Here is a 26391-nt window from a genome sequence, read left to right as displayed (position 1 = left end):
TCACTGTAAAGGTTTGCAATAAACATTTTCCAGAGCACTGGATTTTTAGCTAGCTATGTCATTGGCAGTCATACTTCAAGCATGGGGTTTGGTTCTGTGGGGTCATGGTGGCACAGGGAAGAGACACTGGGCACGGAGTGCTCAACTCCTGGGTCTGTATTCACAAAGGTTTTCAGAACCCTCTCAGAGAGCTCCCAACTTAGCCTAAAGCTTCCTAGCAAGGAATCTTAGCTTAAGAGTGATCCAGGAAGTTTCCGAGAGCAACTCTGAGAAGGAGGGGACAGAAACTTATCTTTGTGAGGAGGTGTGGTTGACCCCATTGCTAGGTATGACACAGTCTTCTAAAAGCTGTGACTGGTTGCCAGAAAAAGAAAAAAAAAATGTTTTCTGTGCTCCTACTTACGAATGAACAGTAAAATCAACTGATTATATAACCTAGACTGTATTAAGAAATGTGTAATTGTGAAAATAATTTATGTCATGGTGATGAAACTCAGTAAAATTAAATGAATTGTTACACAGCTTCAAAATGTTTGAACGTTCCTCATTCACATGCCGATTATTATACTGATTAGCTTATGTTTACTCTCTTACTTAATGGATCATATTAATGGTGGACGCAGACTCAGTTGTCAGCAATTCCTGATTGCTGGCGACCTTATAAAAAGTGGTTTGATAGAGCAGAATGACCAAAATAATGAACGAAATGGATTTAAAAAAAAAACTAGAAGGCCCAACTGGACACAAGAGTAGTGCCTGCTGTTGGCACAGCTTGTGGAGAGGAATAAGAGTTTTAAGAGGAAAATTGGGTCCCGGGATCATGGCACAAGGGGAGAGGCAGACTTGGAAGTGAATTGTCCAATAAATCAATGAGTCATTCTTTCTCCTTGTGTATGTGCTGCAATCCAAAGCGAGAGCAGAGATTGCAGCACAGAAGCAAAGTCATAATTGGTCATAATGACAACCAATTGTTTGCAAGCTGACTTGAGACTTGACTTGGGACTTGCAGATTCATGACTTGAGAGAGACTTGGTCCCACCTCTGATTTTGACTGTAGCCAGGCATCACAATGTTGTCATGATCTTCTTCTCAGGCGTTATTGTGTTGCTACACTGGGTGGGAAAAGGAAGCTCATTCCTGATGAGGTCAACGACAAACATTATCCCTGCATGATCCAGCCAGTAGTGTGTTACTGAATAACTGCCATTCAACATACGGAGAGCATCTCTCCATCCTCTCTGTCTTTCCGCCATCTTGTCTGTTTAAGACACAGGCTTCTTAAAAGCCTCCTCCCTCCTCTTAACATTTCTTCACCTTAGGAGCTCTTTTAAGGCCAAAGATGCTTTGTGAATAACTTATCTTATCAAGGGAAAATTCTAAGAGATGTCTAAGAATTTGAGGAATTCTAAGATTTTTTTGAGAATGACATTAAAAGCTAACTTTAGCCTTAGGATGCTTTTTTAATACGGGCCCTGACGTTTTTGAGCGATTCTTTCTGTGTTTGGACCCAGTACTGCACCAAGCATGCAGCTGAGTGCCTCTAACAGAGTACAAGAATGTCTGTTTTTAACAGGCTCCCATCATATGAACAAGCAGCTGTTTTCCCCCCTTTCATTTTACACACACTGGGATAATGATTTAAGAAGGGATATAAGAAAGTGAGTCATACACGGAGAGATTCAGAAAACTTTGTTTTACAGCCTACTCTATAACAAATCTCTCATATAAGTTAATTAACTAACTTGATTAAGCTGATGCAAATAGTTTGTAAATGCCAGTTTTACAAGAGGTGTACGGTTTGTGTAACAAAGTGTCAATCACCCCTGTGACTTGCAGTCCAGTCTGATTACTTCAGGCGTCAACTCAGAATTATGAATCAGGAGCTCCAGCTTGTAAATGAACTTCTGAAACAATATGTGAATGCCTTCTGCTTCATGTCAAACAACACCAACAAATATATCTTCAAGTCTACTTTATTCAACAAAACTTAAGTTTAGTGTTGAGCTGCCTAAATACCTAAATCTTGAAACAAGTCTAGAAATGGATAAAAGTATTCCTTCTTTGGCCACATTTCTAGGGCTTTCAGTCAGAAATATCTAAAATATTTGCCAGTTGACCTGTGTGTAACTACATTTAATCAGGAGCACAGTGACTTGTGAATTGAATGTTAATGGAATAGTGGATGTGGTCACTGCAAACGTTCATAGGGAAAACTGAAGAGTGAAAGTGAAGTCGTAATTCAGCAGCACTAAGTCACAACACACCACTCAGGAAGTGGAATAACTAGCTACCTTCTGAGCTCAGGGTGACATCACAACCAGAAGGTGTTCCACAGTCCTTTGCTCCTGCTGAAGGTAGCACAGCCTCATCAAATATCAATAAATTACACAACCACAACTACATTCACAGCTGAAACTAGATTAAAAGAAACAGGAAGCACAGAAGTTGAGAAAACAACCATTTGTTTCAGTCTCCTTACGGTGCATCTGAAAAGTATTCACAGCACTTCACTTTTTTCACATTTTATGTTGCGGCCTTATTCCAAAATGGAGATAATTCTTTTTTTTTTTTTTTCCCCTCAAAATTGTACTCACAACACAAAAAAGTTTTTTGTTGTTGTTTTTTTGCAAATCTATTAGACAGACACTTCATTAATCCCAAAGGAAATTAAGTGGCGGTCTGTTGCTCCCATTCAGACAGATAAAACACATATATTAAAAATGCATATAAAAGTAACAATAAATAATATAGCACAATAAAATTCAAATAAAAAAGTAGAAGGAGTTTAAGGCCCTACATGGGACATTTCCAGCATTTCCGGCTCACATCTCCTGCTCCTGGCTGAAATGGCTGCATTATACAGCCTGATAGTGCGAGGGACAAACGAGTTCTTCAGTCTCTCAGTGGAGCACCTCACTGATAGGAATCTATTGCCCACGATACTTCTCTGGTGAGAGTAGACCGAGTTCAGTGGGTGGTTCTGATTGGATAGGATCGCCCTGATCTTGCAGAGCGTCCTGTACTCCATCACCTTCTCCACAGAGTCCAGACCCAGTCCAACCACTGAGCCTGCCTTCTTAATGAGCCGTTTCAGCCGGAAAATGTCTTTTTTCTTAAAACTGCCCCCCAACACACAACACCATAAAAAAGGACACTGGACACAATGGACTGATAAAACATTTACAGAAGGTTCGGACTGACACTAAAAGAAGCTAGCCTTCTAAGAAAGTACATCCTGCTCTGCCCCTTCTTGTACACAGCGTCCAAGTTGGCTGTCCAGCTGCAGCCCCAGGTACTTGTAGGTGGGAACCACTTCCATCTCTGATCCATCAATAACGATGGACTACAGAGAGGTTGGCCTCCATCAGAAATTGAGCGCCACCTCTTTCTTCTTGGTGGTGTTCAGCAAGAGCTTATTCTGCTGACACCACCTCCCAAAATCCTCCACCAAGTCCCTGTACTCCCCCTCCTCACCCTCCTTAATACATGCCACAATTGCAGTGTCATCGGAGAACTTCTGCATGTGGCATGTACCTGAGTTGTACTGAAAATCAACAGTATAGAGGGTGAAAAGAAGGGGCAAGAGCACCATGGCCTGAGGAGCTCCAGTGCTGCAGATCAATGTGGAGGACCTACAGTCCCCAGCACAAATAAACTGTGGCCTGTTGGTCAAATAATCTGAAGAAGGAAGAAAAAAAACAAAACAAAACAAAAAAAAAAACAGAATGAAGAAATCACATGTACATAAGCACTCAAACCATTTGCAGAATACTCTGTTGATGCACCTTTGGCAGCAATTACAGCCTCAAGTCTTCTTGAGTATGATGCCACAAGCTTGATGCACCTATCGTTGGGCAGTTTTGCACATTTCTCTTTGCAGCACCGCTCAAGCTACATCAGGTTGGACAGGGAGTGTTGGTGTACAGCTATTTTCAGATCTCTCCAGAGGTGTTCAATTGGATTCAGGTCTGGACTCTGGCTGGGCCACTCAAGGACATTCACAGAGTTGTCCTGAAGCCACTCCTTTGATATCTTGGCTGTGTGTTCAGGGTCATTGTCCTGCTGAAAGATGAACTACTGCCCCAGTCTGAGGTCAAGAGTGTCTGGAGCAAGTTTTCATCCAGGATTTCTCTGTACATTGTTGCATTCATCTTTCCCTCAATCCTGACTAGTCTCCTAGTTCCTGCCGCTGAAAAACATCTCCACAGCATGATGCTGCCATCACCATGCTTCACTGAAGAGATGGTGCCTTGTTTCCTCCAAATGCCAAAGAGTTCAATAGCTGTGTCTCATCAGACCAGAGAATTTTGTTTCTCATGGTCTGAGAGTTCCTCAGATGCCTTTTGACAAAATCTGAACTTCTTCCATTTACAGATGATGAAGGCCACTGTGCTCATTGGGACCTTCAAAACAGCAGAAATGTTTCTGTACCCTTCCCGTTGTGTGCCTCAAGACAATTTTGTCTCAGAGGTCTAAAGACAATTCCTTTGACTTCATGCTTGGTTTGTGCTCTGATATGCACTGTTAACCGTGGGACCTTATATGTAGACAGGTGTGTGCCTTTCCAAATCATGTCCAATCAACTGAATTTACCTCAAGTGGACTCAAATTAAGCTGTAGAAACATCAAGGATGATCAGTGGAAACCGGATGCACCTGAGCTCAATTTAGAGCTTCATGGCAAAGGTTGTGAATACTTGCATACATGTGATTCCTTTGTTTTTTGTTTTTTTTTTTCAATAAATTTGCAAAAAAAAAAAAAAAAAATCTTTCATCATTATAGGGTACTGTGAGTATAATTTTGAGGGGGGGAAAAGGAATGTCATCCATTTTGGAATAAGGCTGTAACATAAAATGTGGAAAAAGTCAGCACAGTGAATACTTTCCAGATGCACCATATTTCATAACCATGCTGACCTTTTTACAGTTATTACTGTTGGCAGCTTGTAATATTTCTAAGATTGAGATCCTTCAGTTTTTAGGTTTTACTGCTGAGTGTGCAGACTGTGACTAAGCAGTTGTTTATGCTGGGTTGCAAAATTGCACAATAAGTGAAACTCTTCATGTAGAGACATGATTCATGGCTGAAAAGGCCTGCGTGACCATTGGAAAACTGGAAGCTAAGTATTGTCTTTGGTTATTCACCTGTGCCTGCCTTACTCTGAGGATCCTGGATAGGTAGGGTGGCAGTGCCGTCTGGGTAGGCCGGTTTGACAAGCAGATCGTGTCTCACTGGGCCTCTGGGCATTGTGGATGACTGGATGTACGGTCCGACCGCTGCCACACGAGATGGACCTGACTGCTGTCCAACATGGCCCTCAGTAGGTAGCTAAAAATTCAAAAGGGTGGGATTGAAACAGTAAAAGATAAGACAGAAGACTGGATAAGTGACTACAATATGAAACATTAATTACAAAGTTTAATATAAAACATGAAGGCAACTGAGTAGATAAGAATTCACTTTTCAAATACAAAATACAGACAATTAAAAACCGGTGGCAAAATCTTACAAGAGATGACTTAGTAATGTTTTAATAATTAAAGAAAACTGTCAGTTCTGAAATGATACTAAAACACAAATCTCACATCTGTCCAGAGGACGGCATCAAAACAAAAAATATCCAATCTCAGGGGCATGTCCTCTGGTGGAAGTGCAAATTACATTTTTTAGATCAACTCTCAAAAAAACAACAACAAAAAATGTTGGATGAGTAAAAATGTATAACTGCTGGTTGGGCTTGGGGGGTGGGGGGGGGAAGCCACCTAATGTAATTGGACTCATCCAGTGGTGCCCAAAACTCTATGTACCAAATTGCCCAATAGTTGCCGAGTTCTTACACTCTGGACAAAAGTGTTTGTGTGTCTGACTGACATCCCCTCCCTTGAGGCCCTGTGCAAGTCACACAGTCAGAAATTTCTCAAAAATCACTCAATATTCCATATCAGTACACAGTATATTGCTTTAAGAGGATTTGTGGAGTTGCAACAAAGATTCATGGCACATTCAAATTAAACAATTTTAAGCCATATTCCACTTGATTAAAAGCAACATGCAATGCAAAATGATTATCAATGATATTCATGGTCTCTACATCTAGGACAGACAATGTAAAATTCAGGACATTGCGTGAAATGACTTCCTGGCAATACGAGGGCTGTCAAAGTATAGGTCCTTTTTATTTTTTTCAAAAACTATATAGATTTCATTCATATGTTTTTACGTAAGACATGCTTGAACCCTCGTGCGCATGCGTGAGTTTTTCCACGCCTGTCGGTGACGTCATTCGCCTGTGAGCACTCCTTGTGGGAGGAGTCGTCCAGCCGCTCGTCGGAATTCCTTTGTCTGAGAAGTTGCTGAGAGCCTGGCGCTTTGTTTGATCAAAATTTTTTCTAAACCTGTGAGACACATCGAAGTGGACACGGTTCGAAAAATTAAGCTGGTTTTCAGTGAAAATTTTAACGGCTAATGAGAGATTTTGAGGTGATACTGTCGCTTTAAGGACTTCCCACGGTGCGAGACGTCGCGCAGCGCTCTCAGGCGCCGTCGTCAGCCTGTTTCAAGCTGAAAACCTCCACATTTCAGACTCTATTGATCCAGGACGTCGTGAGAGAACAGAGAAGTTTCAGAAGAAGTCGGTTTCAGCATTTTATCCGGATATTCCACTGTTAAAGGAGATTTTTCTAATGAAAGACGGGACGCAGCCGGCGCGGTGCGGTGGCACAGGAAAAACACCTCCAAGTTGATAAAATTTGTAAAATCCAGGCGGCTTTTGATGGCTTTCAGTGGAGTGAGTATATGAGAAATTGTTTAACAACTGGACATGTTCCAACTTGTCCATAAGGCTTCCAACAGAGGTGTTTTTCCTGTGGCGGAGCGTCGTGGCGGCTGCGAGCCGACGCTGCAATCCGCCCGCACGTCTTTCATTAAAAAAAAATCTCCTTTAACAGTGGAATATCCGGATAAAATGCTGAAACTGACTTCTTCTGAAACTTCTCTGTTCTCTCAAGACGTCCTGGATCAATAGAGCCTGAAATGTGGAGGTTTTCAGCTTGAAACAGGCTGACGACGGCGCCTGAGAGCGTTGCGCGACGTCTCGCACCGTGGGAAATCCTTAAAGCGACAGTATCACCTCAAAATCTCTCATCAGCCGTTAAAATTTTCACTGAAAACCAGCTTAATTTTTCGAACCGTGTCCACTTCGATGTGTCTCACAGGTTTAGAAAAAATTTTGATCAAACAAAGCGCCAGTCTCTCAGCAACTTCTCAGACAAAGGAATTCCGACGAGGGGCTGGACGACTCCTCCCACAAGGAGTGCTAACAGGCGAATGACGTCACCGAAAGGCATGGAAAAACTCACGCATGCGCACGAGGGTTCAAGCATGTCTGACGTAAAAACATATGAATGAAATCCATATAGTTTTTGAAAAAAATAAAAAGGACCTATACTTTATTGACAGACCTCGTACATGCTAACAGTATCTGTCCCTTATCCAAGTTTACATTTCACTTGTCATGGCCAGTCTATCATTAACCTGCTAAATTTAGCCTGAGGTCAGGCATTACTCTTTCACAATGTTCTGCACTGCGCTTGTCACTGGACTGATTTTACATGGAATGCTTTTATAGTGAAGCACAGTCAAGAGAATACTAGCTATCAGCAGTAGATGACAAAGCTAGTGGCTGTCCTATAAATCCTGTGGATGTGGGAGGAAAACTGACCATAAAATTCTCATAAATGTGTGCACACTACACAAATGTCTTCATACACCTTCAAGAATAGCAACCACTGAGAACCTTTAAGTCAGGGGTGGACAACTTGTTCCAGAAAGGGCCAAGAGAGTGCAGGTTTTCTTTGCAGCCACTGACTCCACCAGGTGAAGGAAGTGTTTTTTTTTTTTTTAATTAATTTGTCCTTTAACAAGCTTCACTTCTTTATACAATCATCAATTTCCAAACCAACAGTATGGTACGTACAACTTCCCTCCACGAAAAGCAGGTCATTTGAGCATCTTTTTCCGACTCAGGGTTGTAAAGTTCGTCATGTGTGGACTTTTCTGCCAAACGTATTTGATCCATGATCAAAATGTAATCGGCGGGCGCACTGCAAAAATTATTAAAATATGACGGGAGAGGAAGGAGTGAAAATGTAAAAGTGACCATTCATAGACCCTGCGGTCTCAGTCTTTTAACACGTGCATGTCAGGCTGTGAGGAGGGTTCACAGCCACGCAGAGGACTCTGATCTAAAGCGGTTTGGTTCATCACACCCAGGAATATGTGTGAAACGTAACACCATATTACAGTGCAAGCAACAAGCAGTATTTTGTTAATAATCACCAGCTTTGAATGGCTCATTTAAGTGCCAGGTCTGAGCACAGTTTGAAAAAAATAAACACCTGGGATTTTAATGAAGGAAATACAGTCCCATTTTCCTCGAATCGGCGACTGTCAGTGCTGAACTTCATTTTATACCTTTGTTGCGACCGGGCACATCCAGAGTGCTCTGTGTTGCGAGGGGTTTTTAATGGGAATATATTTTGCAATGGGGCGGGACGTTTTGTCCGATGTGAGTGAAAATCTGTTACACTAAATCCAGTATATACTCGTATGGCATTTATTACATGGAAAACTACACAAAAGTATTGGGACTTTTGCCTTTGTCCGGTGACTGTGAATATTCAGTTTATATGATACCAGTTTAGGTGAGTTTTACTGTATATACTTAGACTACAAATTAGATAAAACTACTTTGAGATTTTGCATTTTTACAGTGAAGAAAAATACATAAGAATGAAACACCACCTTTTCAGCACTGTGGCAGGGAAGAATAAGACACATTTATGTTCTCCAAACCCAACAAAGCCTGACTAACTTTCACTTCAAATACGAATAAGGTAATCTTAAATAATAGTTCAAACTATAAATCAGCTAACCCTCCTGAACAAAACTTGTAAACGGTGGCCCTTAAAAACAACACATCCATGACTGTCTATGCATGCTAATGGCCAAAATCAAATACAGGACTAATGGAACCAACTGTCCCAACACATACTGAAGAGATTAGCTTTAGAAAGAAAGACGTTCTTACTGGGTCAGAAAGATGTTCTGACCCAGTACTTGTTTAGTTACCTGAAGGTGAGTGTCTTTTGAAGCCCTCTCTTTACCAGGATAGCCATTCTTGAGAAAACAAAAGCACAAACATGCAACAGTAGTACTTAATGTCAAATAACCCCCTTCAGTTCCAATCAAATGACCACTTTCTAAAAACTGAATGTACTGTCTGACTGTGGATGACTAAGCCGACAGCGCTCATCAGTGCGTGTGGTTATGTGAGCTTGCTGGGTGATGTCAGCTGGATATTTACTGTTTGGTTGGTGAAGAGAGCAGCCTGGATGGAGAGCTTCTTTGTGCTGCTATGAAAAAACCCCACTCATTATCATTCCAGGCAGGACGTGGAGTCTATTCAAGCCTTCATCTTTAAAGCACACACGTGTACACCTTTTTCTGTTTAGTTCGTAATTTGTCATATGGGCTCACCCGCACAATAAATGAATGGCACGTTCACTACACAAGAACCTATCAAAGTCTGAAAATATCCTATGATGATTAAAGAAACTTATATTTCTGTAATTCAGAGCAGAATGTACCTCAGTAACTGAGATATTAAATGAGCTGAGTAGTTTTGTAGGAAGAGTTCAACTGCCATAAAGCATCCCTTCTTGTTAAAAAAGTAGATGGGCACTCGGGACTCCACAGCTCTGTTGGGACCAAAAACACCCCCCACCATCCAACAATTTGCCCTAGTAATTATCAAGCCATGCCCAAGATTTTCATTAAAGGACATGTCGCACTGAAATCATAACAATTTAGATAGTTAGTGACCATCCAATGATCCACCGGGATTACTTTGTGCACTTCGTGACCTCAAAGTATACGGCATTCGCAACAAACAGCTATGGAGACGTCTGAAAACAAAGGACTCGTGAGTACTCAGGTGTTTCCGACAAGTGACGTAGCTACTAGAAGTGTCCCAGTGTGCGCTTCAATGGAATGTAGCTACGAACATTAAGAACTGAGGCACAGATTAATGCCAAAGTTCACATAAGTGTGATGTTGTGTGATGACTCGTTTTTAAGTGCAAACTGTTCATTTTGATGTAGTCACGTTAAAAGCTGCAACTCTGAGAAGGTTTATGTTTAGTTTACCTACACCACCATGAGTCATAAATGCTGCCTATCAGTAACAATCTCTGCTTGAGGCTCAGCTTTGTGCATGATTAATTATGAGTGTTTTTAATCAATAAAATCTAAAAGAAAAATACATCTGCTGCAGGGGGGAAAAAAAAAAAAAAATCTTTGAGACATTCCTTTTTGCAGCAAGCTGACAGGAGCAATGAGCAGCAACACACACGCACACAAGCTCCAAATTCACACTCAAAGCAAAATTGAAAATGAAAAAAACTTGCCACAAAACACAAAAGGCGTAAAATGGCAAACATGCCAGACTCACCGCATAATAGATTTAATTCCAAATATAAACTCCACATGATCAAGGAAGCACACGCGCGATCACCGGCTGCAGCTTCGCCTCTCTCACGATTGTGGCATGTTAAATAATGTCCATTAACTCCTGGAAATACTGTATTCTGACTTTTTCCAATATAACAAACCCATCTCTGTGTCAGGAAGTCTGTTATAAACAGCATCATGGAGATGTCCCACATCTATATTATATCCACAACTTCAGTAAACCAGCATCCACACAAACAGCGCATCACCACACTTTAGGTTCCAAAATCTGACACACTGAAAAAGTTAAGTGTTTCAGGGTGAAATGTGTCATCTTCTGTCTATAAATCAAAGCCGTCACTTTTGAACGACAGCTCAGAAGCTTCGTTTTCAGATAGAGCAGGTTCATTTCCCTCTGTCTGTCAGTCATCGGGATGCTTCTGTTTTGCTAATAAGTGCGCTACACACTGAAAATGCAGAATTGCTAAGTGAAACCTTTTTCCGGGAATGCACCTGTTAACGCTCAGAGTGAGAGTAATAAAATACATCAGAGATCACCAATTATTAGCATGTGTGCAGAGAGACTTACAATCATGAGTACTCTTATGTTGTCTTGCTAAGTGGGATGTTAAAAAATGTGAAACATGTCCTTTAAGTTTAAAAGAATATTGTCTGAGTAAAATAGCATATCTCACATAGTTATAAAATAATAAAATACTTACTTCAGCCCTTAATCTAGATTCACCATTAATATAATCTACTCCAAGATAAAACCAAACACCTGACTGAATTTCATTTTTAATTAATATGTTAAACATATATTTCAAACAAATTTTAAAATGTTTTAATGTCCTAGCTCCTCTTGAATCTTTGACAGAATTCAGTAATTTCAATTTCAGATGAGACTGTGCAGAATCAAAAATTTATTTATTTTTAAATCAATCAGTTTGAGTAATCCAGCTAGCAAACCAACAAAGACTGCTAGCACAAGTTCAAAACAAAGCCTATTTATCTGAAACATACAATATTTTGCAGAGTTATTTTACACATAACCATATGTTGTAAAACCTGAATAAAGGACGATAGAAATGCAAACATAATTTCCAAGGTTGGTGGTCCTCATCCTTTTCGTGTGTTTTACTGCTCACATATCCCATAAAATTCACTGATGCTAAACAGCGCGGGACATGTTCACCTTTCTTCCTCATGGTCTGTTTTAGAGACAAGCCAATGGATTTGTGTGTATTCATTTAATATTGGTCAAACAACTACAAAAACAGATTAATAGACAAGCACTAGTGAGCTCAGATTAAAGAAAAAATTATTAGTGATGATCGAGTGCTTTATTGACAGACCTCGTACATGCTAACAGTATCTGTCCCTTATCCAAGTTTACATTTCACTTGTCATGGCCAGTCTATCATTAACCTGCTAAATTTAGCCTGAGGTCAGGCATTACTCTTTCACAATGTTCTGCACTGCGCTTGTCACTGGACTGATTTTACATGGAATGCTTTTATAGTGAAGCACAGTCAAGAGAATACTAGCTATCAGCAGTAGATGACAAAGCTAGTGGCTGTCCTATAAATCCTGTGGATGTGGGAGGAAAACTGACCATAAAATTCTCATAAATGTGTGCACACTACACAAATGTCTTCATACACCTTCAAGAATAGCAACCACTGAGAACCTTTAAGTCAGGGGTGGACAACTTGTTCCAGAAAGGGCCAAGAGAGTGCAGGTTTTCTTTGCAGCCACTGACTCCACCAGGTGAAGGAAGTGTTTTTTTTTTTTTTTAATTAATTTGTCCTTTAACAAGCTTCACTTCTTTATACAATCATCAATTTCCAAACCAACAGTATGGTACGTACAACTTCCCTCCACGAAAAGCAGGTCATTTGAGCATCTTTTTCCGACTCAGGGTTGTAAAGTTCGTCATGTGTGGACTTTTCTGCCAAACGTATTTGATCCATGATCAAAATGTAATCGGCGGGCGCACTGCAAAAATTATTAAAATATGACGGGAGAGGAAGGAGTGAAAATGTAAAAGTGACCATTCATAGACCCTGCGGTCTCAGTCTTTTAACACGTGCATGTCAGGCTGTGAGGAGGGTTCACAGCCACGCAGAGGACTCTGATCTAATTCATTCATTTAATATTGGTCAAACAACTACAAAAACAGATTAATAGACAAGCACTAGTGAGCTCAGATTAAAGAAAAAATTATTAGTGATGATCGAGTGCTTTTTTTTTTTTTTTTTTTTTTTCTTTTTAGCAAGCTGATTGAGGGTTTTTGAGGAAACCATTTATCTGCCTCTTCCTGGTTCTGTAGGAGTGCAGCCAGAAAAGATAGGATCTGCCTCAACATTCCTGGCTGCCTGCAATGTCAGTCTGAACTCATTCTCCATTCTCATCTTCAGAGCTGCTTGTACCGAATGGCAGTAAGTACACAGCTGAGTGAAGTGACAGTGCAAACTCACAAAAAAGCTGCCATTCTGCACAAAAAATTCAAACACAAAGACAACCAAGCCAAAAAGACAGACTGGTGTCAACTCCGAGTGAGGGTTCACTAAAAGTTTGAGGAGTTGTGCGTTGGCATTTGGGAGCTGACTCTGAAAGTCTGAGGCTTCCAGAAGTATTATTATTATTATTAGTAGTAGTAGTAGTATTTATTTTTTACTTCGGAGCCACTAGAGGGAGCTCTGATCAAAATCATTTCAAAAAGTTGTTAGCAGGCACAGTATTTGTTTTTCCTGACCCTGCAGCTTTGTCAATGTTTTATGTTGTTCTCGTATTGTCTGTGTGTGATCATGCTTACTGGCAAGTTCTCTTTTTGCTGCAGTGCAGCCTTCTTCTTCCACAACCGATCTCTCAGCTCGCTGATCCGTTTGTCCATAACGGCCACCTCCAGGTTACGCTTGTTCAAGTTTTCTCTCTGCTGTTGCAACTTGGAGTTTTGCTCCTGGTTCAGCTTGTTCCTCAACTGACCAAGGAAAAAACAAAAACAAACGACAAAACAAAGATTGTAGTCATTTAAAACAAAGACTTTGCTTTGGTCCTTCAAGATATTTGGCACACTTTTTCTTGTGCTGGCACCATAGTATTGGGAACTTGCACGCACACACACACACCTGCAGCTCCTTGTAGAGACGGTCCAGTTCTGCTACAGAGCTCTGGTTGTCATGAAGGTTATCCAACTTGCCCTTCTTGAGCAGGTCGAGCTGTCGGCTGAGTTCCTCCACCTTAGATGCAGCCATGACGAGTTCCCTCTGCTTCTGCTGAAACAGGTTGTTCATCTGCTCAATTTCCTCCACTGAAAAGCAAAGGAGTTAAAGAGTGGGAGATGGTGAGAGGAACAAGAATGTTCAAAGAATGGGAGGCAGCAACAACAGAGGGGGCAAATAAAAACAACAACAATAATCATAAAAGAAGTGTTAAAGTAAAATTAGACATGAAAAAAATATATCAAGATGACATTTCAATGTATATGCTCCCCTAACAATGATCCCGAAAAATGTGAAATGGACCCAGATAGAGAGCTTATTCACACTGTAGTTAATGGGACCGACTCCTGCAGCACAGAACCGTTTCACTGCAGATGTCAGGCATCATTCGCTATGTTTATGTGAAAGATTCCCATAAGAATAGAATGCAGGCGGAGTTGCATCACTCCCATCAGATCTACACGCATTGCTGACATGATTGCAATAAAAATGACCGGGCAGATACATATATATGAATGGCTCATTACGATCAGAACAGTTATTTTTAACAGGTGTAGAAAGCAGCTCCTGTTGAACTGCATAGTTTCACTTCAACAATGGGCCCACATATAGTCATCATGATTGTTCTATTTTCACTGCTCAAACTGCAGCAGCTCTGAACAAAAGAAAAAGTGCACTGAAAACACCATCTCAGTCTGCACACATTACCTCCACCTCAGATCAGACTTGTGAGTCTGCAACACAGACTGCTGCCTCATGTATATTCAGCCAGATCACAATCAAGGGGTACCAGTAGGGTACACTAAGGGTAGAAATATGATGTTTCTATATTAAATTACTTACACTCAGAAAAAAATTATTAAAGGTCTTGTCTAATAAATGCCAAAATATCTTTTTATTAACTACACTTCCTGAAAAGCTAGAGCTGATTTCGAAATGCATGTTTTTTGTGCCAAAGTGTGGTGTATGGACACTACAATTTCATCATTTGTTAAATGATAAGGTGCTGTTACTTAAATAGGTGATGCATATATCAACCCAGAACCAACATGAAATGATCTTTAGCGCACGTGCGCGTGTGTGTGTTGGGGGTGTGAAGGGCACCATATAATTATGTGGTGTTTATTAGGGAAAATTACATGTTTTCTCATACATACTTGAATGTTCCATACATTACAGTATGGAAGTGAGCTTTGCATGATTTATTGTCACTCTAATACAACTGGTTTCTCTGTTTGTAGACAGACTTGCAGCACAAAATATCTTGGTGTACGGACACTACATTTTGCAAACCTGAATTCCAAATCAGCCTTGCTGGTTTACACTAAATATCAGTTGTTGCATGTAAATATAATTTTAGTTGTTACTAGAGAAATTTGAACTTTTCAATGAAATAATATTGCTAAACTAGATCAATCTAAATGATTTAAATAGTGGTGTACGGACACTACACTGATTTTTGTGAAATATTAAGGGTCATATTTCTCGAGACATAAATCCATAATTTATCAAGACAACGGTCACAAAATCTATTTTGATCAATCAAAGTGTCATTGTGTATCAAATAACAGTGTTATGGTCACTCAGAAATATGCATCTTTACTTTAAAACAGAACATTTTCTGTCAGTGGCGTGAAAAAGACTGATTTCATAATGGCAAGCATGAATACAACAATCGGCCATATCAGCACTGCTTCTCAGCAATAAGTAAAATACAAATCACAAGTTACCAATCCAACAACCGAATTTAACTTGCAGAAGTATTAAACATTGTTTGCCGAAGGTTTTCTGCATACAAGATACATTCTTCGTAGTACTTTGATGAAATCAGCACCACAATAACATCAAAACAGTGGTTTCTAGTTGTTTAATAATACACCATAATTTTAAAAAGAACATTGCAAATTTCACCAAACTGTGCATTGTGGTTCATTTCAATACCACAAAACTAACGAACACATGCAAATTGTTTACTGGCAAGACATTAAATTGTAAATCACAAAGATTTGCTTAACTTGTACCCCTTGATTGTGATCTGTCTGACTTTGTTTCCAGAAAAGAAAGTCAATAATGGTTTTTCCACAATAGCATCTCTTCTCTCATCCCTTATGTCATTACACAGGCGATGAGCATGTACAGAAGGTTACACCTACAGATAGCAAAATGATTGAGTGTTTAAATGACTATTATCACACAAATGAACTTTTAGATCATGGATCATTAAAGGACTGCATGACCCATGTCATTCAGAAATTGAAACCAGATTCAGCCATTTTATTCTGATTGATGACTTTGTATGTAAACATAGATCATTTAAATTATTTAAAAATGATACCTTCCCTACAAGCAAATTACTGGCCTCTTTGAATTAAGAACAAACCATACATGACTAAAACAAAGAAAAGTCCAACGCTGCTGGTGTAATTCAAATGTGACATTTTTTCAACTTGAGCTGTGTTTTATTTACAGTTTGTAAGTCCCTTTGGCTGCTCCCACGTTTTCACTTAGGGTCACCACAGCAAGTGGCTCTGCATGTTGATTTGGCACGTTTTACACTGGATGCAATTCCTGACGCAACTTTATATTACGTGGAGAATAAGCAGCCTTATTGGAGAAGTAGCAGCCTTGCAGACAGGAAGGCACTGGGGAGGGTTGTGAGGGCAGCAGAGAAGATTATTAAGGTCAAGCTGCCAACCATTGGTAAACTGGCAGAACAGGGCTGCTTGTACAACCAGAATGTGCAGTTACTCATTTAAGAGGGGCTCTAACCACTGAAATTCAATTATCTACAAATATTTTGTGAATTTAAAAATACCAAATATATATATATATATATATATATATATATATATATATATATATATATATAAGGGTATAACATAAGGGTTTTCTGGAGTCCATGAAGAACATCAACAATATATTTTTCCCCACCAAAGGTTGTTCAGTTTCATCAATTGTCAAGCCACACAGTGTTGCCATTAGATGGAGTTTGAAATCTTATCATCAATAAGAATCTTTTCAAATTAAGTTAGAGAAACAGTGAGTGAGTGCAAGCGCAATGCCAAATTTCGACAGGTTTAGCCCAGATCCCTCTCACCCACCCACTCCACAGACAAAAGCTCCAGATTGTATGCACACTGTCTAATAGCCAATAAACAGCAATTCTTCTTCAACCCCAAGCTGTTAATAACAGCCTCCTTTTACACAATACTATTTATTCAGTTGCAGTCTCACAATATCCACAACAGCCATCCACGATGAACTTACCCAGTTTACCATTGCTAAGGCGTTTCTGTTCCACTTGGCCTTTGAGGGCCCGGACCTTCTTGAGCCGACTTTCCTGGTTTTCAATGTTCTCCCGAAGGCGATGCAGCTTCTCCTGCTCAGAAGCTTGCTGCTGCTGGCGCTGCTCCTGCTGCTTCAAGTAGCGCAACCGCTGCTCCTGCAAAGACAAACATGAACTCAGACCAACGGTCCTAAGAGTTATACAAAAGGTTTTTGTCTTTTTCTGTCTCTCTCACACACACACACACACACACACACACACACACACACACACACACACACACACACACACACACACAACTATAGGATAGAGAGCACTTCTGTAGGAGCAAGGCTCTAGATTCCAGGTGCATTGCTAACGTGATTTTGTAATTTAAAATTCAGGCTTTCTTCAACTTTTACTTCCTCATCTGTCTGTTTTATTCATTGCTGAACACAGCGCATGTTGATGACTTCACTAAAAATCAGACATTTTACCTACGGTGACTGGGGAGCTGATGGTCTAGTGGTTAAGTGTTGGGCTTGCGACCAGAGGATCCTTGGTTCAAATCCCAGCCTGACTGGAAAAATCACTAAGGGCCCGCGTTTAAGGTCCCTAATCCCCTAGTTGCTTCCAGTGTGTGGTGAGCACCTTGTATGGCAGCACCCTGACATCGGGGTGAATGTGAGGCATTGTTGTAAAGCGCTTTGAGTGTCTGATGCAGATGGAAAAGCGCTATATAAATGCAGTCCATTTACCATTTATGTGTGACATTCTTAGAACTTTTATCATTATGAAAACTGTTATGAGTTTCCATTTGACAAAAAAAGTAGCAATGTGCAAATGAGATACAGACAGATCTTAACAGAAAACCACCCAGAAAGGTTTGCCTTTAATGATTTTCGTGTTGAAATGATTCAACGTCAAACATATTTAAAACTACTGCACTGATTTTAATATAATCTAGTATTTGTGTGTTATGCAACAAGAAAAAACATTAAATATTTTTAAATGATTTTTTTTTTTTTTTTAATGTACCAGTCCTGGCAGATATTCAAAAACAAAAGATGCCACACACCAAAACATGAAATCAAGACATTCCAATTCAAGACCAATTATGAGCGGTTTAAATCTTTGACACACACTAAAAAGAGCGCAATTATGCTTTGATGCTGAACTGTCAGGTGATGTGCATTGATAAATGTGTCATTTCATCTGCGTGCAAATGTGCATGACTGCTTGAATTTGCATTCCTCAATATTCATAATCAATGTCATAATGCAAAAAACTGTTTGGATCAGCACGCAATCCATTCTGAATAAAGATACTGGGTGCAGGCAATTTGGCAAATTTAAGGAGCAAGCTCCAAATTACAAAACCTTTGTCTAGTTAACAGACATTGGAAATGATGTCATCACACCAATACAGTAATTGTAGGTCAGCAAAATGGAAACTTTTTAAAATGACTCCGCTAGTGCCCTCCCCCAACCGCCACAAAACAGGAGCGAGAAAATTCAGTTGCTCCTGCTTTCTGTCAAAATGTCTTTCTTGCTGTCACTGATAAAACCCTGAGCTCAGCAGCAAACAGAGAACACTGTAGTGAGAACCTGAGGCAAGATGTTGTCTCTGTCCAATTCAGGATACTTAAATAATAAATAGTACTGCCACACTTCCATCTCATTTATCCCAACAGACATTATCTGAATGCTTCCCCTCTACACACTCCTTTTAAAACATCTGTATTATGCTGGCTCTCCTTTTCTGTATTTTTTTTTTTTTTTGTCTGTACATCTTAACTTCGTGTTGTTGTAATCACTTTTATGTTTGTCTCTGTTTCATCTTATTTTTTCTCTCTTTGCACCTTGGAAGCAAGGAGTTGTTGTTGAGCTTCTATCTGCTGCTGCTGCCTGGCAGCCATCTCCTGGAGTTCTGACAGTGTCATGTCCATCCGTGGTGCTGCCACCTGGGCAAGGAAACAGAGAAACACGGGATGAAAGTGTGAAGCCTGTGCTCTTTCCAGGGCCTCAAACCAAACCACCACCAAAAAAATCTGTCCAAACAAAATCGATATTTTAACATTTCCAATTTTGAGTTCCACCTTAAATTTATCATTCCTGAACCTGTGAGGCTGGGTGACATAATGTGCATCTTTCAGATATTTCAAAAATGTTTATTACTTATAATTGCCGCACACCCCACCCAACTGAGATGAAATACTTCATTTTATAATATTGCAAAACTCTTTCATTTCAATATGCAATGATTTATTTATTGTACAGATTTTTTTTCTCCCACTGTCCGAGAGTGGGCACAACAAGAAAATATTTGAGAACTACTGTGAGATAAGAAATGTATCTAACATCACCTGTGTTATTTTTTTCACCTGTTTAGCCTCCACTGTAAATGATTTGTGGGGGTAACAGCTTAAAACTGTATTCACTGAGTAGGAAAAATATGTTACTCATCTCTGTGGAGCAAAGAACGGCATGATGGTGTGACAAACCCTGACCTTGTTTGTAAGCAATCTCTTTAAATCACCCATTTGTATTTTTTTTTTTTGTAACAAGCAATCTTGAGCAGCATGACTATCCTCACAACAGGACTATGACCTATCCATATTTTAAAGTAGCGGTGGAAAACCAACACAGACGTAATTATATTTGTTGTATAGCTAACAAATAACACAGGCAAATGATGTGGCAAAATGTAAAGAGAAGCCTTATCAAAACCACATCTGAATTTTTATTTTTTTTAATGGATATGTGACACTTGAAATTACATTATTAAAATGGGGCACAGATGGCAATGCAGTAAAATACCCACACACTAGCTTCCACAGAAGCTATGAAAGCTGTAACTAATTAGTTTGATGCCTTTGGATATTAAGTAGAAAGTGAGGCGCTAATCAACAAATCATGGTACAATACAATGTGGGAGAAAATTTGACAACAATCTGACAGCCAATGACAAACACTGCAACCAGAAGACCAAAGTTAATCCGCCAGGAGAATCACGTTTTTGGTCCCATTCGTACATCTGTTTAATGACATCAGAAAGTGGAAAGCATAATGTCTACAACCAAAGTTACAAAGATTCGATTTTTGTACCAATCAAAAATCAATAGCAAGGACTTTACATTGTGACTGAAAACTCATGAACCTTGTAACAGAAAATGTAGGCTACTGCTCAAATAAACAAACTTAAATTTAGACATTGACTTTTAAACTATAATAAAATGGGTACAAGCAAATGAATAATGCATAAAGTGTTTAACTGTAAATCATAAAACATTTTTGCTGTTCCATGCTTGGCTGTATCAATATTGAGTAATATGTACATTACTCACTGATCAATAAATACTTTGCTTTTCTAATAACTGGAAAAAAAAACCCCACAAAGAAACTTACCCCATTCTCCATCCTTCTGTCTGAGGGACCCTTTACTCCATGTCGCTTTGGCTCTGACCCTCTTGATCCCCCTGAACAACAATGATACAAGATATTACTGCATACTGCTGCTGTTTAACTCAAACCATGAAGACTAATTGGTGACAAGAATGGACCTACACAGAGCGCTCTGAATTACAGGTCTTCAGAAGTCACCTAATCTAATAGCCCAATACTCAGTTCAAGGCTCAAGCAAATCAGTGCCAGCTCATTCTATTGCCACAGGTCTCAGATCTGCCTGAGTGTAAGTGATTCCAGGGATTTGGTTTCACAATGAAGTTTTACATCCTGTCAGCATGATCTATGTAGACTGCGTCCCCGTAGGCTTGACGTTGATTGGTTTGTAGGTGTGTGTCTGTTGGCTGTCTTCAATTTACCAGGTAGTTCTGTTTAAATGGAGAACATTTTTATGCATTTTAAAGTTTACTTTTACTACTTCTTTTAACCAAATCACAATTATAAACTTCATCTCTTCACATCATGTGCTCCTACAGCTCATTTTTACTTCATTTATTTTCTTCTTCTACCACCAATCAGATCATTACTACTCCTGTTTCTTCTTCTACTGTCTAACATATTATTACTACTTCTGTTTCTTCTCTTTTTCTATCGTCTAAAACATTGTTCATCCATCACCTTCTTTTCTACTACATCAAATGCATTGTTATTCCTTTATTTTATTTTATGATTCCACTTTCTAACAAATTGTTGCTAGGTCAGTTTCTTTTGTCCTTCTACATCTAATGGACTGTTCATACCTCCATTTAATTTCTTTTGCTACTGTCTAATACAGTAGATTTATAATACTTTGGTTTTTCTTGTTCTGCTGTCTAATGGATTGTCACTACTTCCATTTCTTCTTCTATTGTTTAAAGGATTGCTATTTTTTTCTTTTTCTGCTGTCTAATGGATTGTTCCAACATCACTTTCTTTTCTTCTACTGCTGTCTAATTGTTTGTTAAAACCTTTGTTTTTATTTTTCTACTGTAATGGATTGTTACTACTTCAGTTTTCTTATTCTTCTGTTAAATGGGTGTCAATAATCTACCTCAGCTTCCTGTAATTGGTCTGAAAGTCCAAACCATCTAAAAAATGTTTTCATAACTTCTTACAGCTTCTTGCCTGTCATTTTCAACAAATCGGCACATACCCTGGAATGTGTTTCTCTGAACTTGCTGCAGTTCTCCAGTGGAGGGGAATATAGTGGCAGAAAATTGGTTAAAACAGACCCGCTGGTGTTTCTGTGCAGGCTCTCAGTTGTCCAGGTGGTTTCCATAGTAGAGAAGCTTGAATCTTCGACTGGACTGGGTTGCTTGACGTGAGGACATTTCGCTTCAAATCACAGAAGCTTCCTCAGCTAAAATTCTTGCTCTGGTAGTCTGACTTCTGTCTTGACTCTTGTAGAGAAGAATAAACCAGAAGCCAACAAAAGCTGGAGTTTTTAACCTAACCAGATCCCTCCTACCGAGAGGCCGACTGCTATAGGCTAGTGACTAAACAATAGCTTTAAATTAGCACCTATTGTGCACTCTCCTAATGATGGGATGGAAGCCTCCCCAGAATGGCTCCCTTGACGACTCTCCTGATGATGTGAATGACTCATTACCATGAACAAAAGACTGAAACTGCTTTGACCTGAGTACCCCATTGTAAACAGGGGACAAAGCGTGTCTGAGACCCGCCCCCCGGTTAAGGCTGGGTTTCAACTGTTTTACAAAGAATGCTTCCTTGACACCTCTCTCAAACCATTTCTTCTCTCTGCCTAAGATTTTAACTTCCTTGTCCTCAAACGTGTGGTTAGTGTTTTTTAGGTGGAGATGAACTGCAGACTGAGGTCCACTGGAGACCTCTCTGCGGTGCTGGTATAGCCTCTTGTTTAAAGGTTGCTTAGTCTCACCTATGTAGTGTTCATTACAGTTTTCCTGACATCTGATATAATACACTACATTGCTCTGTTTGTAACTAGGGATCCTGTCCTTAGGGTGAACTAATTTCTGTCTCAAGGTGTTAACTGGTTTAAAGTAAACTGGGATTTTGTGCTGTCTGAAGATCCTCTGTAGTTTTTCCCCTACTCCTGCTAAATAAGGGAGAGACACTCTTCTTCTTGTCTCTGTCTCCTGTCTATCTGGTCTCTTTGTTTTCTGGGACTTCTGCACTTTGTCCAGGGACCATCGTGGGTACCCACATACTGTGAGGGCTTTCCGTACAAGACCTGCTGGTGCTTCTTGATCTTAACCACTCTGGAGGACAACGGAGGACAGCGTTTATTGCTGTTCTGGAGCATTGTTGGGAGCCAACACCTTTCTGTATGTGGGTATTACAGGGTTTTGTAAATGCACGTTTACCCAAAACTACAGCAACCAAATGCTACTTTGGTTTGTCCACTTTGCAAGGAACACATACATGTTAAAGATAAAGTGATCTCATTTTAGGGATCGTCAAGAACCATACAAGACTGACAGCCCTGGGTGAATCCCGCATTTCGCCCAATGACCACTGGGATAGTCTCCTGCCCCCTGTGACTCTTAATTGGAATAAGTGGATTTAGAATGATGGATGGATGCAGGAGACATATATCGACTTATGTAATACATATACATAGTATGCAGTGTTTTCTGTACTATATAGGAATATAATACAGAAAAATTACATCTGTGGCCAAATGAAAACATCTTATTGTACAGCAACAGTTAAACATTCATGTTTGACAAACTGCTTTATTGTTGGTAGCATGTTCAGTAAACCACTTCTTAACCTGTTGACTACTAATGTGAACACCAGAGAAAGAGGAAAAACAAATTCAGAGGAATATAAAACAACAAGATAAAGTAACACACAACTGTGCTGTAAAGACTGAACCTGGCTAAACTAAACAGTGTGCAAAGTTGGGAACACAGGAAAGCAGGTTAAGATAACAGGAAGGGAAAACAGCCACCTAATCCCTGGGCCAGACTCAAGCTGTGAGGAGTAAAAGGGCTTAGTTATGCAACTAATGGCTGAGCGGATAGCGCATGACCAAAATACGAGCATTTTCTGTGCTGCCAGGAAAACTGAGAAACAACCAGCTTATGACGATGTGACCGGGACACCAAGCATTGATCCAGCTTTCTAATATTAGTGCTAAATAAAACTCTGATTTTGAGGCCTGCTAAACCTATTTAAGGCTGTCTTATAGTACATTTTCAAAACCATTAATAGAGGAAGAGAAGAAGTCTGGTTCATTTTCTATTTTTGACCCTAAAAAAGGCAATTTGCACCAAAAAAGTTTTAATTGTAAGTAAGAAACTGCTGCTTAATGTTCTGATTAGAATCCTCCCCCACTTCTGTTTCATTATCTGTATGCTGGGGTATGTGTTGATGGACATTTACCTTGTTCCCTGCTAGGAGCTCTGTTGTGACGCAGAAAGAAGCGCACCTCTGCCCTGTGTTGTCCCCATCGTTGGAGCACATCTAGCATCCTTTCCCCATCACCTACAGCTCGCTCTGCATAAATTATTAGAAAATGCCATTGGTTAAAGCAGAAGTAAACACACACCCATTAACTCAATATTGAAAAGTTTAGGCAGGTTCGAAAGTGCACATGTAGCTTTGCTTCATAAATCCTGTTTAACCACCATCTGGCGCTGCAGGAATACCTAAAATGGAAATACTTGATCTTCCAGAGTAAAAACATTAGAGAAAGTAGAAGTGATGGTTTGCTTTGGCTGTTAAGGCCCCCTGACACTTGCACGACTTTGATGCACACGCTTGCATGCCCTGTGTTGTGCAGGAGAGCAAACTTGTCTTTAGACTGAATACGAGAGGGGCGTCAGCACGTGGAACTGCACAGAGAGAATTCTGAAATGTTTAAAAAAATCTTTCATGCATAAATGTCGTGCAATGTTGCATGATCTACTCGCCAATACTACGTGCAGCTCGTCATGGTGCGAGTGATTGCGTCAGTGCACCACATCAGAGCGCAGCTCGTCTGAACGATTATATGTTAAATCTATCATAAACATACTTTTACAGCTGCACACAAGAAGGAAAGAACATGCAACTGTTTTACCAAGCCATGACAATGTAAAGATTACAAATAATTACCTTTTTTAGACAGCTCCAAATGCTTTCTCCAGCTTGTTCAGTGCATGAGCATGTGCGAGAACAGCTCCGGCTGGAGCGGTCCTCTGTGATTCAGGAAGCAATTAGAGCCATTTTCAACAGACAAATCGCAGAGAAAACGATTAATCCGTTACAAAAAATTATTATTTTATATACGCAGCATCCAACGCACAGCGCTTGGCAGCCAGTGGAACAAAGCACGGCGTCCAGCTGGGAACACAGTGGGTGCGATCGTAACAACAACATGCGTGCATCAAAGTCGTGCAAGTGTCAGGGGACCAAACAAGTCATTATTCATTCCTGAGACATTGAGTTCTGCTTAAGGCAATTATCATTAAAAAAGGACGACCAAATTACAGTCAAATGGGGGTCAAGTGGTTGATTAATAATGGTTAATAATAGTGTCACTGCAAAACAAACCTGCGTGTGCAATACCAATTAACAGCTTTATATTTTTATTTCATGCAAAATGATACTGCTGTGTTTTCAAGGTCAGCCAAGTAAATGTGGTCTGCAGTGAGAAATGACTGCAAAATGAAGAGACAACCTTTTCAGCAGTTAACAGCAGTCTCTTTTCAGACTACTTATAGAAGTACTTGAATGCAATAATTGGCACTTTCTACAGCCATGGCAGAATTGCCATGGAAACAGCTACAAAACCCAGCTCCAAGCTCTGATTCTGAATACTTTTCAACTGGGGTAAATAGGGAAGGCATAAAATCTTAAGAAAAGCTCCCTCCCTCTTGAGAAGCCTGGAAGGCGTCTGGGTGCCTATGTGTGTTTCAAGGATTATAGGCTTCATATAATTTGTATTGTAAACCCAGAACAATACCAAAAGACGAATCTTTGGGGAAAAAGGGAGAAAAAAATTTAAAAGCTTGCTGACAGCACATATACTGTATGATCTATTTCAACTCAGCAGTTTCCTTCCAATTAAAAAAAAAAAGAAAAAAAAGAAACCAAAAAACAGACTCTTCTGCTACAGAAACATATCACAAATACAACATGAATGTCATGTTTTCAGTCGTACATGTTGCATCTAAACTATAAAACTATAAATGAGCATGGTCACTCACCTGATCCACGCCACATCTCAGCGAGGTGGCAGTCCGTCTCCCCTGGCTCCTTGCACAACTCCACCACATCCCGACATAGCGTCTCCGGGGTAACGGGAACCTCAGTAAAATGCTGATCATTGTTACTAAGGTATACTGTCAGGAACATCTGCAGGCAGAAGAGGAGCATTAGGGGCAGACAGATTAGATAATGCAGTGACACGGCATCATACAAGACTTTCACAACAGCCTTGACAAAGCATTGTGATCATAATAACGCTTTGTAATTTGTGTCAGTGATTGCACTGTGTGTGCTTTGCTGATAACAGTATCCTGTCCCTTCCCTCAGTCCTTTATGTCACCATAGAAGTCAGAGGCCACCTCCCAGAATTCAGGTTCCCTATATCCTAAAAGAACTGGTAACTAGCGCTGTCACCAGTGTGAGCTATCCCAGTCTCCGATGAGTACATAAATAAGCCATACTTATACATTAAATATCTCTGAAGGAGCACAGTTCTAATATACAGTACAAATCCAATTTATTCACATATGTCAGTACATGTGAACCTGACAGATGGCTGACACTAGTTTATAACCACCTAAAAGCTAACTATGCCACACGGTCATTGATACAGATGGAATGTTAAAGTCTTCAGCAACTGCAAAGAAAATAAACACTGAAACTGGATAGAAATATGAGTCATGTAGGAGAGATTCTTTACTGTTAGCATTCCTGTCAGACCGTATTCCACTCAACCTACTGCAACAGCTGTACAAACATTTTTCGAGAAG

General features: G+C 39.9%; 1 protein-coding gene across 2 annotated transcripts in view; it reads right to left on the bottom strand.

Annotated features, from left to right (window-relative positions):
- Nucleotides 1–26391, bottom strand: part of tp53bp2a (tumor protein p53 binding protein, 2a) — a 74950-nt gene that overhangs the window by 11848 nt on the left and 36711 nt on the right. The window contains exons 3-11 of one of the 2 annotated variants that reach the window (XM_034185643.1): nt 25621–25768; nt 23813–23926; nt 20405–20475; nt 18859–18960; nt 17000–17174; nt 13640–13821; nt 13327–13491; nt 9130–9177; nt 5145–5328 (exon numbers count right to left, since the gene is read on the bottom strand). In XM_034185643.1, the coding sequence (XP_034041534.1) occupies nt 5145–5328; nt 9130–9177; nt 13327–13491; nt 13640–13821; nt 17000–17174; nt 18859–18960; nt 20405–20475; nt 23813–23926; nt 25621–25768 (1189 nt within the window). The remainder of the gene's footprint in view (nt 1–5144; nt 5329–9129; nt 9178–13326; nt 13492–13639; nt 13822–16999; nt 17175–18858; nt 18961–20404; nt 20476–23812; nt 23927–25620; nt 25769–26391) is intronic. The other variant, XM_034185644.1, reaches the window with a different exon arrangement.

This window comes from Thalassophryne amazonica, chromosome 13 (genome assembly GCF_902500255.1).
Source record: "Thalassophryne amazonica chromosome 13, fThaAma1.1, whole genome shotgun sequence".
NCBI classification, from domain to species: domain Eukaryota; kingdom Metazoa; phylum Chordata; class Actinopteri; order Batrachoidiformes; family Batrachoididae; genus Thalassophryne; species Thalassophryne amazonica.
This window is presented reverse-complemented; position numbering and strand designations above follow the sequence as displayed.